The 20,283-nt window shown below is 35.8% G+C and overlaps 1 protein-coding gene across 5 annotated transcripts in view; it reads left to right on the forward strand.

The window, feature by feature from the left end:
• The window catches only part of LOC141541874 (carboxyl-terminal PDZ ligand of neuronal nitric oxide synthase protein-like), a 363,206-nt gene that overhangs the window by 172,340 nt on the left and 170,583 nt on the right, over window positions 1–20,283 (forward strand). The window contains exon 1 of one of the 5 annotated variants that reach the window (XM_074266452.1): window positions 5,747–10,141. The exons of the other annotated variants lie outside the window; for them this stretch is intronic. Coding sequence (XP_074122553.1) covers window positions 10,043–10,141 — 99 coding nt within the window. The 5' untranslated portion in view covers window positions 5,747–10,042. Of the gene's footprint in view, window positions 1–5,746; window positions 10,142–20,283 lie in introns of those variants that run through there. 5 annotated transcript variants of the gene reach the window in all.

Below are 20,283 nucleotides of genomic sequence, written 5' to 3' on the forward strand. Positions count from 1 at the left end.
TAGTCAAAATGAAGTTCAAATATCATCTTCCATGTAAAATCTTTCCTGTTCCCCTTGCGTCCTAGTTCTTTCCCTTTCAAATCAATCTGCAATGAAATATTGGGCATTTATTTCTATTTATTATCTTTATATTTATTCTCTTTATATGCATATATGTGTATATGTGTATATACAGATGTATTCTTATTATCTATGTTGCTAGAATATAAACTTCTTTCAAGTAAGCTTGTTTCATTTACTGTATTTATATTCCAAGGACCCAGAACAATGTATATCATGTAGAAGTTAATGTACTTAATAAATGCTTTTGTATTGATACACAGTATATCAAATAAAGTTTTAGTAGTTTTATGAGGTAGAGTACTAGCTACTAGATGAAGAGGACAGTTAGGAATAACTTTTTCAAATAGATGGTTATAGTTAAATCATGTTTTGAAGTAAATTAGGGAATCCAAAAGGAACAGGTAAGGAGGAAGGCCATTCTAGACACAGAGAACTATGGGAAGGCATAGAGTACAAGAGCTGCTAAATCATATTGCGACAGTTCATGGAGAAGAATAATGTGTAAGAAGACCAGAAAGCCAGGGTGAAACTAAATTGTTAGGAGCTTTAAATGCCAGACAGTTGAATTTATAGTTGATCCTAGAGGTGGAAGCCACTGAAACTCATCAAGTAGCCCACACACACATTGGGAAAAATCTGTTTGAGGAGCCTGGAGTATAGAACAAACCTGTAATATGTGGTCCTGGGGAGATGGTGATGGAGATGGAGACTAGTGCATCTTTTAGGTTCTTTCTGAACTGCAATAAGACTAAAGGGGAATTAGGGGATTTCCTGCTAAAATCCTCCTCCAATTTGATTATCCTTGGGAACAGAGGATCACTATACTGCTTAAGGAATGGAGAATTGATTGGCCCAGGAGATATAAAACAGCTTAAAACTTCCACTGGCCTCAGATTGTGAGTTGGTGAGATTGGCCAACTTCATTTTGAAATAAAAAGAAGAAAGATAGGGAGGAAGAAAGGAAAGAAGGGAGGGAAGGAGAAAGGGAGGGAAGGAAAGAGAAGTGGAGAAAGAAGGAAGAAAGAGGAGTGAAGGAAGGAGGAGGGGACAAGGGAGGAAGAAAGGGGAAAAAAGGAAGGAGGAAAAAGACCTTGGAAGAAAGAAAGAAATGGGGGAAAGAACATAAGGAAGAATAGAGAAAGGAGAAAGGAAGGAAGGGAGGAAGGGGATGGGAAGAGATGAAAATCACTTTGGCAATTGCATAGAGGATGGTTTGGAATGGGGAGAAATTTGAGACAGTGAGACTAATTAGGAGGCTATTACAATTATTACAATTGTCTAGGTGAAAGATGCTGAAGGTCCAAACTAGAATGGTGTTTGTGTGAGTGTAGAGGAAGGGGCACATATGCAGGAAATGTAGAGACAGTAAGTGTAAGTTGAGGCAATTAATTGGATAAATGTAGAGGAAGGAGTTGGGGGATCACATCAAGATTGGGGTGTCACCCAGGATGGTTGTGCCCTCAACAGTAATAGGGTTTGAGAAGTGAACCAATTCTGCTGTGAATTGCTGTGAAGCTGCTGAGTTTATGATGGAACATCCAGTTGGAAAAGTTACAAATATATGGCAACTCCTTGTTCCAAAGCTGTTAGGATAGAAGAATATTTATATTTATTTAAGACTCATGTGAAAAATTCTCTCTACTGTCAGAAGGAAACAGAATCACAGGGATTTTATATACTTCATAGTTTCTCTTTTTTGTCTCAAATCTCATGCAGGGAAATGGTTAGAGGCTCTGATGGCTGAATGCTGGAAAAAAATTAACTAAGTTCCTTCTCTGTAATTATGTTAAGGCATTCATGTAAAGGATTGTCTCTTATTAGAGAGAACAGGGCACTATGATCTCCAAAGTGCCAACCATGGGGGTTTTGTTGCCAAGCTGGCCTGAAGTCCCTGAACATGTAACTGCCTACAGCTTTTGACTCTGAAGTTTAGCCCGAGGGTGAACTGGCAAAAATCAATCTAATCAAAGACTGGAATTAAAGCTGTGTAGTTAAGCTATGATTAGGAATAGCTGAGAGAAAGAAGCCTTTATTTAGAGTTATTTATTTGAAAAAAATACTGATCTCTAGAATTATTATTTGTATATTAAGTATATTGTGTGAATCTAGATGCTTTAATAGAATTATAGTTTTAGAAATGAGGTCTTGAAAATATAATGTTAAAATATGATTATCTAGCAAACATGTGCCTTAACATTTTGTCTAGGCTTAATCTGTGAGAGTATCTCCTACTCTCCATCCCCACTCTCCTCATTCATTCATTCATTCATTCATTCATTCATTCATTCATTCATTTATTTATTTGTTTGTTTTACATAGGAAAGAAAGCATAAGAGAAAAAAAAATACCAGACTTCAATGGAAGGTTACAAAATATTGGCATGTGTCACCAATTGTAAAAAAACCTCATAGAATTTGAGGGCCAGAAAGAACCTTAGAAATAATATAGTCAGATCTTTTTGTTTTGGAGATGAGGAGAAACTGATTCCAAGAAATGGAAAGATTAGAACTCAGATCTTTTAACTCACAATCCAGCATTATTTTCACTACAGCATGCTATTCCCAATAATGTTAATTCTAAGATTTGTCAGATATAAGAGAGGTGATTTTTGTGTTTCAAAGCAATTGGTCGGACAGAGAGCTGGGTCTAGAGTCAGAGAGGTCTGAGTTCAAATGTGGTCTCAGACCCTTACGGGGTAAATCACTTAATCTCTGTGTGCCTTAGTTTTCTCAACTTAAAGTACTTCCTTCCCAAGCTTATTTTTGTGGTTTTGTTGTCTCCCTGACCTATGTTGGGGTTTTCTTGGCAAAGATACTGAAAGTTTGCCATTTTCTTCTCCGGCTCATTTTACAGATAAGGAAACTGAGGCATACAGGGTTAAGTAACAGGGTCACACAGTTAGGAAGTGTCTAAGTCCAGATTTGAACTCAGGAAGATTAGTCATTCTAGTTCCAGATTCAGTGCTCTTTTCATTGAACCATCTTGCTGCCCCTGAGCATGTAGTGAGGATCAAATGAGGTAATATTTGTAAGAGGCACTATATAAATGCATAATCCCTTCCCTTTATTTTCCTACTTGCCAGCTTCTTTGATGATACTATTAAATGAGGTCACATACATTAAATGCAAATCTTAAAATGCTACATAAATGCTAGATATAATTATATTGCTGCTAGTAATTACATTTGCACTGACCAGGTCGGCAATTCACATTTATCCAGTACTTTTAAGTATTATAAACAATTTACACTATGGGGTAGATATAAGGTCATATATAGATTCAACTCTGCCAGGCCCCTTTGAAGATCTTCTGGTCCAACCATTTTATAGAAAATAAAGTAAAATGACTTCTCAGGGTCCCATAGAACTCGTCAGAGGTAGACTTTGAACACAAAACTTCTGCCTCAAAATGCAAGACTCTTTCCACTATATTAAGCTAGTGCATCTATTTTTAATCCTCATTCTTTTGATTGACAAAGTGAAGTTCAGAGAGTCAGGAAAAATCATGCAAGAGAAAAATATCCTCAAATATACTGAGACTGCAAGTGATTTACTTGTAGTCTCACAACTTTGAAGTGCCACATCTTTTTTTTTCCTTTTCCAATACATGCAAAAACAATTTTCAACATTCACTTTTGTAAAACCTTGTTTTCAAAATTTTCTCCTTCCCTCTCTCTCCACGTCCCTCCTCAAGACAGCAAGCAATGTGACATAGATTAAATATGTGCAATGATTTGTCATTCTGCCTAAGAAAAATCTGACCAAAAAGGGAGGAAATCATGAGAAAAAAAAAGCAAACAAAAACCAGAAAGTTGAAAATACTATGCTTTGAGCCACATTCAGTTTCCATAGTCCTTTCTCTGGGAGCAGATGAATGTTACAACTTTTAAAGGGGAATGGGAGTGGAGTAGAGTTGACGTGGTCAGACCTTTGATTGAGGAAAATCACTTTGTCAGTTGAATGGAGGATGGAGTAGAATAGGGAGAGATTTGAAGCTGAGAACACCCAGAAGCTATTGCAATAGATTTAATGAGAGGTAATAAAATTGTACTCTCAGGTGGTAGCTATAAGTAGAAGGAAGAGGACATCTTCAGGAGATGTTGTAAGGACCAAAATGGGAAGATCTGACTACAGATTAGATATGTGGAGTGAATGGGAATAAGAAGTCTAGATGACTAAAAGAATGGTGGTATCCTAAACAGTAACAGAAGATTTGGGAATTGGAGAGAATTGAAGGAATTAAAATAAAGCATCAAAAGTGATATTCTAATGCAGAATCTCTGACTTCAGGGCCAATGTTATCTGGAGTGTTTTAATGCTATTTTCCTTTAAGGAACAGTTTAATATTGCTTTAATCCAATCTAAATTTTTAGCTGAGGAAGAATTGTTCCCTCCTACCCCAAGATCTGAGAGGCCAAGTACCATCTGTCTTCCTTGAATGTTTTCAGGAAGAATTGACTCAGCCTCTTTCAGCTGAGAATAGTCTTTTTCAAGATGGATGAAGACATACACAGATAGCTGTTGACTTATTTGGGAGTAAGGCATGAGGTGGAAGTGGAAGAGAGTGCAATAACAATGTCTCTTACAAGTAAGCAGAGTGAATGAAACAGATTTTTAATGAGGTACCAGGCAATAACCAGAGCCCCTGGGTGTCTTAAACAGGTAAGAGATAGCATCCAAAAAGTATCTCTGTGAAAAATGAAATCCTGCTGGAGTTCAGGATTTTAATTAGGTTTTTCTCCCTAGAAAATACTCCCTTCTTAATGAAACACTAGCCCTGAACTGAGTTGCTTTAGCCTTTCTCCATTTCAGTTTTAGATTTATTGCTATTTGATATTTACTTTCAAATTGAGCAGTGGGGATTCCCAATCTCAGAACTTTAGCAAGACCATCATGGTGAAACATTGTACTAAAAGCTGACATAGAGACTTCCTGCATTCTGGTTTATGAAAGAAAGGTCTTTTTCTTTCTGTCTTCCCCTTTTCCAGAAAGACTCACTAAGACATGTATGACCTTGATATGTCACCTAACTTCTCTATACCTTTGTTTCTTCAGCTATAAAATGAAAGAGGGTTGATTAGAGGATTTCTTTAAGTTCTAAAGCTAACATCTTATGATTATAAGATCATGTCATCCACATTTGGTGTCAGAAATTTGTTTGGCTTGTCCCAGAGGACAGAACCATGACCACTGGACAGAAGCTACAGGAAGGCAGATTTTGGCTCCATATCAAGAAGAGCTTCCCAATAATCAGAGGATCCTAAGAGTAAAATGGGTTTCCTTGAAGGAAACTGGACTCTCCCTTATTGGAAGCCTTCAAGGATGCTATGGAGAGGATACTTTTTCAAGAAAAGGATCATTATTCCATAGACTCATAGACCATGAGAGTATTGAGTACCTACTTCCCTAATGTTATAGATAATAAAACTGAGGCATAGAGGCTTTAAGTGATATGCCTGGGGTGATAGCTGGTAAAGTGTGATGATTTGAAATCAAGTTTTTCAGGTTCCAAGCTCAGTGCTGTCTACTAATCAATGATCTTTGGGGTTTCAAGATTCTGTGATTCTAGGTATTCTCCGTTCACCTTGGCTGCTGTTGGAAGTTATACATTTTGAAATATGCTGCTTAGTAGACTCATGTTTAATTATTTAAGCAATAACAAAAATGCATTTATTCTCTGCTTCATAGAGAATATACTGCATAGTAAATGCTAAAAGGAAAAGCAAAGTAAATATTTTATACCTTCTTACTAACTTTCTGTTAGTTATTCTGCCTTTGAGCACTAACTCTGAAGCATTCTTCTAAGCTTTGAATGCATAGATAGCAAAAAGATGAATAATAATAGCTTCGAGTTTGGGTTTTTATAATTTTTGCTTTTTTTTTTTAATAGAACTATAAGGTCACACAGCTAGTAAATGTCAGAATAGGAAAGCAAATCCAGATCTTCTGGGTCTAAATTTAATTACTTATTCCATTATAGTAGATTGCCTCTCGTAGTCCCTATTTTTTAAGTCTTATTAACAAAGACTAAACCATATATCAATTAAAGGCTGACAAACTACTTCATAATAAAGTTGTGTGAACAAGTCTGCCATCCACCAAATTAGCTGGGGATCAATATTCCTGGCATCTTTTATACACTGAAGTTTTCGTGTAAGCAATATGAGGAAAAATATGAAATAAGTCTAATCAAATCAGCAAACATTTTTAGGTACCGACTTTGTGTCAGGGTCCATACCAAGTGCTGAGGATTCAAAGAAAGGCAAAAAATTATCCTTGCTTTTAAGTAATTCACAATCTAATGGGGAAGATTCACCTCCAATCTATCATTAACACATATCATTTTCACCTTTGGAATGTCTTTAGAAGGTGCTTTCTTCTCCCCTAAACTATTTATTGTCAGTGGGTCTGCCTGCCTCAAGTCTCTCCCCATGCTAGGCCATCCTTCATACAACTACCAAAGTGATTTTCCCAAAATATAGAGCTAACCTTGTCACTCCTATACTCAATAAACTCTAGAAGCTCCCTCTTACCCACAGAATCAAATACAACATCCCCTATATGGTGCTACCAGTCTCCTGGCAGTTCCAAAAACAAGACACTTCATCTTTTGGGTCTGAGCATTTTTTCTAGTTCTTTCCCATGTCAGGAAATTTTTCCTTTCTCATCTCTCCCCTCTAGCTTCCTTAACTTCCTTCATGTCCAAGTAAAATTCCACTTTCTATAGGAAGCCTTTTCCAATCCATCTCAATTCCAGCACCTTCCCTCTCTTAATTATTTCTTCTTCATTCTGTGTATAGGTTATTTATGTAGTTGTATTTATTTGTTCTCTCTCTTATTAAACTGTTAGATCATTGAGGGCATAAACCCTCTTTGTCTTTGTACTATTAGTGTTTGGCAGAGTGTAAATACAGTAGGTGCTTAATAAATGCTTACTGATATATATGAACTATGAATAAACAAGATGCATGCAGGATAAATTGGAGAGAACCTCAGAGAGAAGGCATTAGCATTTGGAGGGATCCAGAAGGACTTCTTGCACAAACTGGGATTTGTCTGGAAACCTGAAGGAAGCCAGGGAAATCTAAGAGGCAGAGAAAAAAGAGCGAGAAAATTCCAAGACAGCCATTGTGAGCCAGAAGATAGAAAACTGACTGTTCAAAGAACAGCAGGGAGGCCAATCTCATAGGATCAAGGAGTACATGGAAGGGAATAAGGTAGAAGAAGAATAGAAAATCTCACAGGAGATTTGGTGAACTTTTTTTGCTTTGTAAGCTGTAGTGTTGCTGCAACCACAAGAACAACAATAGCATGTACATAGCACATTAAGGTTTGCAAATGCTTTATACATTTATTTCATTTTATCCTTACAACATTCCTGGGAAATACATATTTTACAGATGAGGAAACTAAGTAGGTAGAGGTTAAGTGTCACTGTGAGTAAATGTCTAAAATATGATTTGAACCCAGATCCTCCTGATGCCAGGTTCAGCCCTTTTTATAAACTAGCTGCTACAATTTTTTTTTGTCATTTTATCAAAATTCATTAATAGATTTCCTCAATGAGAAATCAAAGTAAGAGAATGAATAAAGCTTCTTTTCTGTGGAGATGGCAGGTAACTTATTCACTTTCCTCTAAAAGCTTTCTGGTAATAGCTGTGATTAGAATGCACAGGATTATTTATTGGCTTCTTTCCTCAGGGGAACCATGGGATTAACAGGCTGTTATCAGAATTGATTTCTCTCTTGACTTCTACATGGGCCGTTTCATCTTTTCAACTTATTTTTTCCCCTTCCCAAATATAGATCTTTCTTTTTTCCTTGGGGAAGCTGCAAATAGTACATTTCTAATTCTTCCATTGAACACTATCAGTTATGAGAATAAGGCAGAAGCAGGGACAATGCAATATATCTCCAGCAGTTTCCCTCAAGGTCCTTTTCTTATCCTGACTATATAGGAGAACTATATTGATACCCTGCTGATAGCATCAACTTCTGAGGTAAGCCGAGGCAGGGAACAAATCTTGGAAATGATTTTCCTGCTGAAGATCTCTGACTGACTTGGAATATCTTCAGCCTTCAGTTTAGCTCCATGCCAAAGCCATCCTTCTCTATTAGGGTGATTAGTCTTGTCATCTGACTCTAGTTGCCACTATTCAGATACCCTGAGACGGTCCTGCGGAAGGCATACCTTCTCTTTGGAGGCATGTGTAGCAAATGAGACTAAAACATATATCAATTAAAGGTCAACAAGCTATTTCATAATAAGGTTGTATGAACTAAGTCTGCCATCCATCAAACTGGCTCAGGGTCAAGACTCCTGGCATCTTTTAGACATTCAAAACAGAATGCCTCCAAAGCTTATTACTGTAAGTATAAATGCATAGTTTTGCATTGGAGAGAATGAGATTTAATGGGAAATATAAACATTGAGACTATATAAAGATGATTAAATAAGTAAAAAAAAAAACTTCTAGATCTAGTCTAGATTGAACTATCAAACACATGTATGATGAGGGGAACTGTTATCTCAGGCATGAACCATATTGAGGGGATGCCCATCAATTGGGCTGAACAAGTTATGGCATATAAATGTAATAGAATACTATTGTGCTATAAGAAATGTTGAGCGGATGAAGTTCAGAAAAACCTGAAAAGACTTACATGAACTGATGCAAAATCAGGAGAACATTGTACAATAGTAACAGCAACACTGTGTGATGATCAACTATAATAGACTTAGCTCTTCTCAGTAATACAGTGATCTAACACAATTCTAAAAGACTTGTGATGGAAAATGCCATCCATATCCAGAGAAAGAAATATGGAGACTCACTGCATATCATAGCACACTATTTTCAGTTTTTAAAAATTTATTTTTGTTTTTTCTTTCTCTTTGTTTTCCCCCTTTGTTCTGATTCTTCTTTTGCAACAAGGCTAATTTGGAAATATATTTAACAAGATTATACATGTATAGCTTATATCAGATTGCTGTTATCTTGTGGGGGAAAGGAGAAAAATTTGAAATTCAAAATTTTACAGAAATGGATATTGAAAACTATGTTTATATGTAATTGGGAAAAATACTATTAAGTGAAAAAATTTACTATTATGTGAATGTGGATAGGATTGTTAATATTGTGAATCATAGAATCAGGATCCAAAATAATATTAACAAGTGGGAAAGACAGAGTAAATATAAAAGATGACATTATAATGGGGCTAAATATAAAGTCCTACATTTGAATTCCAAAATTTGTACTATCATGGATTTAGAATTGGAAAGGATCCTTGGAAATCATTCTATGTTCTCCCATCTTCTCCTTTTATAAATTCAATTTATTATGTGCAAAATTTCAATGACGGATTCTGGAGGTAGAAAGACAAAATTAAAGGCTGGTTTTGCCCTTGTATATCTTATATATACTTTATATATATATTTGACATTTATGTAGATAAATACAAGATAATTTGAGGAGGGATTTAGCAGCAGGAAAGACCTCTCATAGTTTGAAGGAAATTTGCATGGGGAGTTATGAGATAATCAACTGCAATTATAGAAATAAAATTTCTCTTCTCCTTTCAGCTTCTTTTTTATAGGGACTGTTTTTGTATTCATGTCCCCAGGCCTGGAACTTACTAGAAATTAATAAATGGTTATTGATTGATCACTGATATAGAATATTGATTTATTTTGTCTAGTTTTAGAGAGCAGAAGTAGAAGAAATGAGTAGAAATTATTGAGAGATTTTAGGTCACTTTTAGAATAGCCCATACTTATTACTTTCAAATAGAGTGAGCTGCTTCCAGAGTCAATGGCTTCTTCCTTCTCTGGAGATCTGTAAGTGGACACTGAACGGATCACCCCTTCTCAGGATGTTGCAGAAAGATTCTTGCTTTGGGGATGAGTTTCCTCTCAGCACTGAGATCCTAGGACTCTATGTTTAAGGTCTCTCCCATCGCTTGTTTTCCTTAGTCAGATGACAGTTAAAGTGGCAGTTGAACCACAAGTCTGTTTGGCTCTTTTCTTTCTTGGTGCTGAGCGTGGGCAGACTCTAAGAGCTTGGTGCCCTGTAGGGGTAAGTAATATTCATTTTTGCTGTTCCTCCCTAGGCATAATGCCTTTGAAATGGAAAAATATTATAATTTCACTGGAATGACATTGGCCTTTTTGTCAAAGATTGTCCATTCAAGTTGTCTATAACATAGTTAGCTACCTTTCCAAATGCATTCACTTTTCTGGGGTGCTTCTAGTCAGTGCTTCTTGCCCTAAGAACAGAAGATTTGTCCTAGTGGATTAAACTTGATCAATTTAACCCTGTGTTGCATATTTGAAATTGATAAAAGTCAGAGATAAAGATTATGATGTAAAAATTGAATGGACATTAGAAATTAGTTTATTCCCCCCAATTAGAGAGAGAAAAATGAGATCTATAGAGGTTAAATGACTTTTCCAGTGTACACAGCAATAAATGACAAAATTGAGTTTTGACCCCCAAAATTCTTTCTCCAAAGGCAATGCTCTTTCCTCTTATCCCCTGCTTCCAAGAGCATGGAGATATGGAACTCCATCATTTTGCTTTCATTTTTTGCCTATTTTGTTGCTTTGCACATGATATATATTTGATAAATGTTGGTGGAATCGAGGTGTCTGTGATTACAGTCTTAGGAAATAATGATAGATAAGAAATCATTCTAATTTCTCTTATCTAGGGTTCACTTGAGGAATCTCACTAGGATGATTCTCTCTTTGCCTCATTTCTTATTCCCAAACTTCCCTTCCTTCCAAATCCTGTCAAAATTTAGCAATCCTTTCAATTATGTATGACATTTTGTGACTCCATTTGGAGCTTTTTTGGGGGGTGGCATACAAAGATACTGGATTGTTTTGCCATTTCCTTCTCCAACCCATTTTACAAATGAGGAAATTGAGGCAAAAGGGTAAAATGACTTGCCCAGGATCACATAGATATTAAGTGTGAGAGGTCAGATTTGAACTCAGGAAAATGACTCCATGGCTGGCATTCTATACATTTTGCCACATGGATTTAAAGTCTTGTATGTATGTAGAGCACTATGATGGAGAAAAGAAAAATAATAAAAGAAGAGCAAAGAAAGAAAGAAAGAAAGAAAGAAGGAAGGAAGGAAGGAAGGAAGGAAGGAAGGAAGGAAGGAAGGAAGGAAGGAAGGAAGGAAGGAAGGAAGAAAGGATTTAGTAAGTACATGTCAAGTGCCAGGTACTATGTTAAAAATCCTTCAGGTATGTTTAGACAAGTATAACTTTTTTTTTTTTTTTTTTGGCACTCCAGATTATAGCCTGAAAATTCCATTCTCCTATACATAAGCCAGGAGCATGCTCTGACTCTCTTCTTAATTAGAGTAGTATCATAGAATAACATGAATTCAAGAGTTTGAATGAGTATGTAATCTAACTTCTACTGCACAGGTAAGGCAGCTTGGTGTAGTTGATCTGGAGGCAGAAGACATGAATCCATGTCTTCACATTTGACCTTTTGATAACCATGCGACTTTGGGTGAGTTCTTAGGCTCTGTGAGTCTCATTTTTCTCATCTTTAAAGTAAGATCATTTGACTAGAGTCTTCATTTATGCTCCTATAGAAATCTCATATGAAATATGACCTGGATCATCCAGCCTTGACTTAGAAAAACTCCAGTGAGTGGGAAACCTATTGTTTCTCAAGGCAGAACATCCTATTTTTGAAAGTTCTAATTGTTAGGAAGTTTTAGGTGCTACAGTGGATAGAACATTATCTCTGAAGTCAGTAAAACTCAATTCTTGAGTTCAAAAACAGTCAAACACACTTTCCAACAATTTGACCCTGGGCAAGTCACTTGTCCTTTGTTTCCTCATCTTTGTTTCCTCATCTGTAAAATGAGCTGGAAAAGGAAATAGCAAATCACTCCATATCTTTGCCAAAACAAAACAAAACAAAAACAAACAAACAAACAAAAAAACAAATAGGGATATGAAGGGTCAGATACAACTAGAACTATTAAACAATAGAAATTTACCAAATACAAAAATATTGACCAAATACCCCGAACAGGTTTCTCCAAAGTTGGACAAAACTGAAAATGACTGAACAATAAAATTGCTGCCTCCTTGCAAATGCTTCTTGTAATTGTTCCTGGTTCTGCCTTGTGTGGCCATATAATCTAAGTCTCATCCTTCTTCTATGTAACAGTTTTTCCAATGAAGACAAGTAACCTGTTCCACCTTAGTCTTTTGTTCTTCAGGCTAAACAAGGTCAGTTGCTTGCATCCCACTGACTTCTTCCTAAAGTTACTTCAGTGGAATTAGATTTGGGCATAAGCCTGCCTCTAAGAGTCCAATTTCATTAAATCAGAATTCTGTGTCAGGTCATGGACTTGCCTTTTGTTGTATGAAAACCAGTTAAGATTTCCTAGAATGAATTTACACATAGGAAAAGGAGCAGAAGATGCAATGAAGAGGTATTTTTGTATTTTTCCTGTTAATTTTTTCCCCTTTTCAACATTTTTTTTTGTCATCATCAAAATTCAGGCCTCATTATATAATCTGGAGACATGATTCTGAATTTTTCCTTTGCTTTATGGAGAGTTTTTACTTTCCTTACCTGAATTTGAGCTCAATCTTAGTCATCTCCCGAACAAGTAATTTTTCTTTCTGTCAGATTGATTGTCCAGAGCAGCTACTAATAAGGACCGCTCAGAGTGTGTTGGAAGTAGGAATGGGAAGTGAAGGTCTGGCTGTAATAATGCAATTCTCCTAATGCTTCATTGTACTTCTGAACCTCCTTCTCTTCCTTTGCTACATCAGGAGATCACCACTCCTGGAGGGTCCTTGTGAGAGGTGTGCAGCAGGAAAGCTACCCGACCTCTACTTTGCTTAGTTTTTTTTTTTTTTTTTTTTTTTTTTTTTTTCTTTTTTTCTTGCTGGTTTAGATTTTTCAAACCTTTGGAGCAGTCTCTGGGTGTTTGGGCTAAACAATACAGCACCAAGTGCAGCTACTCCAAGTTCAAAACCTTGACTGATTGAGGCTATTGCTGCCAAGCTTGATTAGAAACCAGCAATGATTTTATGTCAAAGTGATGGAAAGTCAATAGGGCATTTGCAATAATGCACGGGGGGCATCTTTGCTCAATCTATTATTTGGGGCTAGGTGTGGAGGTGGATCTGTCAGACATTCCTCTTCTTCCTCCCTCCAGACCTCAGGTACTGCTCCATGGGCCCTGAGACTTCAGAGATGAGGTTTTGCTTCCCCTTGCCTCTGATCAGGCTATCATATCACTTCCTGGCCCTTTCCAAACCTGCCTGTTCCCTGAGGCTTCCCTTTAGATGATGTCTTCCCCTTTGGCATGTGAGCTTTTGTAGATAGCAACTGAATTGTGTCTGTGACCTCTAGCATTTAGAATAGTTCCTGGGTATATAGCAATTCGCTAATAAATGCTCTTTCCTTCCTCTTTTCCTCCTTCCCTCCCTGTCTTTTTTCTTTCTTTCTTTCTTTCTTTCTTTCTTTCTTTCTTTCTTTCTTTCTTTCTTTCTTTCTTTCTTTCTTTCTTTCTTTCTTTCTTTCTTTCTTTCTTTCTTTCTTTCTTTCTTTCTTTCTTTCTTTCTTTCTTTCTTTCTTTCTTTCTTTCTTTCTTTCTTTCTTTCTTTCTTTCTTTCTTTCTTTCTTTCTTTCTTTCTTTCTTTCTTTCTTTCTTTCTCTTTCTTTCTTTCTCTTTCTTTCTCTTTCCTTTCCTTTCCTTTCTTCCTGCCTGCCTTCCTCCCTCCCTTCTTTCCTTCCTCCCTCTCTTCCTCCTTTCCTCTCTCCCTTCTTCCTTCTCTTCCTCCCTCCCTGCCTCCCTCCCTTCTTTTCTTTCTTCCTTACTTAGTCTGACTGATAGTTATTCTAAGTCACTTCATATTTGTGAAGATACCTTTGATATCTCAGCACTCTGTACAAAATTTAAAAAGACTCAAAAGAATTTAGTTTCTTTTAAAGAAACTGTGTCAAGAACTGTGCTAATCAATGGGGATATAAATTCAAACAAAAATTAAAACAGTCCTCACTCTCAAAGGACTCCCGTTCTAATGGGAGAAGACACCACACAAAAGGGAGATAAAAAGAGGAAAGAGGTGTTAAAGTCTGTAAAATCAGACACTCAAACAGGAGGAGAAATAAAGATTGACTGACATGGGCCCATCCCCTATCATGGAGGAGGGGTATTCCACTGTGAGAAGGCTTCGGGGAGTTAATGAACATTCCAGGGTGAGGAGGCCTTTGGTGCTGAAGGAAATTCAGTGATTGGTGCTGATGTCTGAAAAAACAAAAGTACAAAAAAGAAGGAGAATGAAAGTTCTCTCTATATGGCCTTCCCTGTGTCCCTCAGCTGCTGCCTTAACTTTCTCAACGATTCTGTGTGTTAACTTTCATTGTTTTATATATATATATATATATACATATATAATGACATATATATCTATATAAAACATATGTATATATACATACATATACACACATCTCTATCTGTCTCTATCTTATCTATTTATCCTGAAGTATGTATGCTGTCTTCCCTATTAGAATCTAAGTTCCCCAAAGACAAAGACTGTTTCATTCTTGTTTCTGTATCCTTAGTAGCTAGCACAGTACTTGGTACAAAGTGGATTTGATTCACTGAACTTGCCCTAAATCATCTCACTAGTTAATAGCAGAGCTGAAATAAGAACCAAGTCACCTGCCTTCTAGTCCATTGTCCATGTCATTGTAAATGATCAAAAGGTCAATCTCTTGGTTTCTTCAGGGCCCTGACCTTTATCATGACAACCTGATGGTCCCCTATTTCCTCTCAGGGATGGCTCTGCCCAGGATTCACTATAGTCCTGCATGGGAGAGGAACAGAGTATACTCTTCTTGTCCTTCTCACCCTCCTTCCTCTTGTCTTGCTGCAAAACAAGACAAAAAAATAACTCTACCAATTTGGGCCCATTGTTCTCTTTCTTCCTTTCTGTTTTTGTTGTCTACGGATGTAGCCCACAGTAAATCTTTTCACATGTGTTTGCGTGCAGGGTCCCCTGACTGCTGAACCTTGCTGGCTCCATTCTGACTTCCTTCCTAAATTCTTTCTTCCTTATTCTAGGTGTGAGGCGAAGGGCCCACTGATCAGTCTTCATCCCCAGAAGTAGGAAAAACTTTTTGTTTTCCCTTTGTGGTCTACCTACAAAGATCTTCATGGCATCTATGTTCTTTTTCTTGAACTTAGGCAAGTTCTTGTTTTTGGGCACTCCCAAGGGAAAGTACTCTCATTCTTACTCTTAAGAACTTCCAGGATCTTTATAGCTTTCTTCCCAGGTTCTCCTCTTCTTTTTTGGTTACTCCTAGTATTTAAACTTTAACCAAACAAGCATAAAAAAAATAGGAGTTTTAGAAAACCATACCAATAGCTGGTGAAAGAGATCCAGCCAATTTATTTATTTGTTCATTTACTTATTTACTTATTTATTTTTACTTTATAATTAATAGCCCTGTTTTTATTATTTAAAATACTTTCCTCAGTTATATGTAAAGACAACTTTTAAAATGTATTTATTTAAAACTAAATACAAAATAAGAAAAAGGTAGATAGACGGAAAAAGAAAAAATAAAACAAAACAAAATGTTATCATGTGCACACCAGAACATCAGGGAGGGTTCAAAATTTATAACAGTAAATTTCCATTTCAAGAAAGCATATATAATAATAGAAGACATTATATTCATGACTGTCCATCTTTTCTTTTCTTCCTTGTAGATTATTCTTTTGTTCTCTCCTGTGCACTTTTTAATTTTATTCTTTTTTTTCCCTCTCATCTTACCAACCCCTTTCAAGCAGGTATAGTTAAGCAAAGATATATTTACAAATATTTGTAAAGACAGTTTTTAACTGTCTTTACATTTAAATTTTTTTTGAGTTCCAAATTTTCTATCTCCCTCCTTCCTCTCTCTCCTCCTAGAGACAGTAGCAATTTGGTATATGTTATACATCTTCAATCACAAAAAAAAATGTTACTATGTTAGTCATTTTGCAAAAGAAGACACAGACCCAAAGGGGGAAAACATGAAAAAATACAGAATGTGAGAAATAGTATGCTTCCATCTGTATTTCTTCTTTCTCTATTCTGTATTTTGTATCCCTTCTTTCTCTTGAGATGGATATCAATTTTTTATTGTGAATCCTGTGAAATTGTCTTGGATCATTGTATTGCTGAAAATAAGTAAGTAATTTATAATTCTTCATCCAACAATCTTGCTGTTACTATGTACAGTGTTCTCTTGGTTCTGCTTACTTCACTTTGTATCAGTTCATGTAATTTTTCCAGATTTTGCTGAAGTCTAGCACCTTTTATTTTGAAAACAATAATAAATGTTTTGGGTACCTTCTAGAGTCTAAAAGAAGTGGAGAGGTCTTTGAAAAACAAGAGACTATTTGGTAAAATGGAAATATCCCTGAACTTGAAAGCAAAACACCTGAGCCAAGTCCTAGTTCTGCCTGCTCCCCATATTCACCTGTTAATTTTTCATATTTAATTATTTCTTTTGGTTTCTGGATTTTTTATTTTCATTATTAGCTGTTTGACTTTGGTCGTCACACTTTCCTCTGACTCTTGATTTTCTCAAGTGTAAAAGGAAAAGTTTGGACTCACTTCTAAATATTCTTCCACCTCAAAGTTTATGATTTAAAAAAATACATTGTAATGATGTATTTTGGTGTTATATCATCTACATTTCCTCTTTACCACTCATTCTCAGAAACCCATCTCTTAAAACCAATGGGAAAAAGAAATGCAAAAAAATTAACCATTATGTTTAAAAAGGTCTGATATGATAGTTCCATACCTATGTTCCTCCACATCTACAAAGAAGTGGGGAAAAAACATTATTATGTCTCTTATTTGGAGTCAAAGTTGGCCAGTATAATTTTGCAATATTCAGTTTTGATTTTGTTATTATTCTTTCCATTTATATTGTTGCAATCACTGTATATTATTTTCCTGATATTGCTCATTTCAATTTGTATCAGTTCATTTAAGTGTTTGTGTTTCTCAAAATTCTTCATTTTCACTGTTTCTTACTGAATAGTAACTTTTCAATACATTCATGTATCACAATTTTCTTAGCCATTCCCCAATCAATGGACATCTGCTCAAAATCTGTGACTATATATCAGAAGACTGGAATTTGTTTTGCTTTGAATGATGATGATTCACCAAAATGACCAGTCATTGAAATCAGCTGCTGTTTTCTCATTAATACACTGGGGAGAATACTTTTCTTTTTTGAGTATTTAATATGGATGAATAACCACTTAGTCAATAAATTTTGGACTAATACCATAACCTAAAACAGTGGTCCTCAGCCTTATAATGATTTTAGAAGGGCAAAGAGCCAGTGGGAGATAGAGTAGATTTGTAAACATATCAACTAAAGAGGGTGAAAAGTTAGTTGTTTTATTCAATTGTTTCAGTTTTTTCCTATTCTTCATGATCCTATTTGAGGTTTTCTTGACAGAGATACTAGATGTTTGCAATTTCTTTCTTCAATAATTTTATAGAAAAGAAAAGTGAGGCAAACAGGTTTTTTTTTTTTCCCTTCAGTTTTTGAGTCAGTTAATGACTTGTCCAGATCATACAACTAAAAAGTGTCTGAGACAGAATTTGAATTCAGGTCTTCTTGACTTCAGGCCCAGTGTGCCACCCATAAATTCAAACCCATATCCTCTGGCTCTATATCTAGCATTTTTCTCACTGTGTTATAATTATTGTTATATTTATCAGAGCTGTTGGTTGGGCTTACAGAGAGTGTATCTGTGATCTCAGATATTGACTTTATCCCCACGGAAATGGTTTTCACTCTGCTACTTTGGATAGTTTGCTCAGTGTTGGGTCTGTCATCTTAGAAACAAAATATGTGGTCAATGTTAATTCATAAATCAATTGTACATAATTGTACATTGTCACATCTCTATTACCCAGAAGTATGGATAACTGTTTCCATCAGAGCTCTTGCAAACCTTAAATCATTATATATTATAGAGCACTATGATAATTATTATCTTATTGATTTTCTTAGTTGACTGAGAGACTCTGTTGACTTGAGTGTGAAGCTTATCACTTAGAAGGGAAGGAAAATTTAGACATGGCACTCAAGGACCACAACACATAAGTAGCTTTCTTATTTACTCTTCTCTATATCCCTCTCCTTTCTTCAATGCTTCCTCATGCCCAACATTGTCTCTCTCTTCCTGAATAAAAAAAAATAGATGAGGTATATACCAAGGAGCAGAATAGAGCTAAAAACACTTAAAATATATTAAATTTTATACATCTAGATCCCCTCCAATAAGAATTTATTAAATATTTCTACTCATCAGGTATTATACAAGTTAGTGAAGATACTAAGATAAAAATGCAACAGTCCTGCCCTTGAAGAACTTCCATTCCAATGAGAATAAAACAAATACTTACATAATGTAAATACAAAAGCCAATCAATCAATGAACATTTTTTTATTATTAAGCACTTTTGGGGACTTTTATTTATATTACATTAAATACATTATACTTACATTTAATGTCATTATTCTGGTTACATTTATACAATTATTTAATGTTTATCATATTAGTATATTTTACGTATTATATTTATTATATATTATAGTATGCTTAACATGTTATTTTTAATTATAATTAAACAGGCTTTGGAGATATAAAGCTAGAGATAAAGCAGCTTCCACCTTCAAAGAGCTTATATTCTAAAATAAAATATATCAGATCATTTTTTTTTTCTTTTGTGGTTATAGTGACTCAGGCAGCTAGAGAAGGGACAGGAGAACTTCACGTAAGAGGAGACAGAAACTGAGCTTTGAAGTAAAAACTAAGGATTCTTAAATCTGGAAGTGAAGAGAAGTGCATCCCATATAGTGAAGGAAAACCTTTATGTATAGAGACATAGAAGTGGGAGATGGAAGATTATGTCTGGGAACACTAAGCCAGTCATTCAGATTGAAATCCATCCAGCATGTGCGAAGGGGAGTTATGGATAGTCATCTTAGAAAAGTAGGCTATGAATATCTACAAAGCTGTTTAATTTTTATTCTAGCAGAAATGGGGGACCTCTAGAGCTTTTCATGCAAAGGACTGGTGAAAGGAAAGACAGAACCTAACTTCAAGAAGCTTCCATTCCACTTCCTAGCTATGTGACCCTGGGCAAGTCACTTAACCAGCCTGGGGGGGGGGGGAAAGAAGCTTCCATTCTACAGGAAGGATGTGATGTATAAACAGATTAGTGTCTGTATGATAATTCAAGTGGGGCAGGGAGAATACTAATATCAGGAAAAAAGCATTTATTGTTATTTTTGCTCCTAATATCCTCTTTGGTAGGAAATGTGGAAAATTGATATCCAGTATTCTGTCACTTTTGACCATTGGCTAAGCAGTAATTTTTTATGCTGTGTATAATGTCATTAAAATCCTGAAGGATTTTTTTTAATGGGGAGAATGTTCATTATCTGACTGTGCTGCTGTTTTTCATCAAGGAGCTACTGACAAACTGAGGCAGTGAATTCTTCCAACAGCCAGCCCTAATTGAGTTTTGCCTTTAGTAGAAGCTTGACAGAATCATAAGAAGAAAGTGAGGGAAAGACCAAAGGAAAGAGGGAGATGAATCCTGAGTACTGATGACCTTGATAAGTGTTGTCCCTCTTTTATTCATATCTCTAGGTATCACTCTTCTTAGAATGAATCCCCTTCCATGAATCTGTGTATGAAATGATGGGTTTTGATTACAGGTTATATTTCAGTGTGGTTAACATCAAGGAACTGTCCAAATTATTTCTTTGGAGTAGATTTATATCAAACACTCATTGGACCATTTGCTACTCAGGGCCTGAAACTGCTTTTTTGTACACATATATTTGCTGTAATGATATTTTTTTTGTTAGTAGAATTAACATTTGGAGGACGGAAATATTTTGAAATAGATCTTTCAATAAAATGAGGATCTTAGAGAGACTTACTATTAGAGAAGGGGGCAGATGTTCCAGAGGGGATATTGCAGGTTGAGGAGGCCCCAGGTCGGAGATATTCCAGTATGTGATAGCATGATGTTGAAGTCTGAAAGGCAGAAAACAGAGCTGAGAGAGAAATCAAGGTCATTTATACAATGGAGACTCTATTAGAGAGATGCAGGCTGAATGGTACT

Source organism: Sminthopsis crassicaudata, chromosome 4 (assembly GCF_048593235.1).
Source record: "Sminthopsis crassicaudata isolate SCR6 chromosome 4, ASM4859323v1, whole genome shotgun sequence".
NCBI lineage: Eukaryota > Metazoa > Chordata > Mammalia > Dasyuromorphia > Dasyuridae > Sminthopsis > Sminthopsis crassicaudata.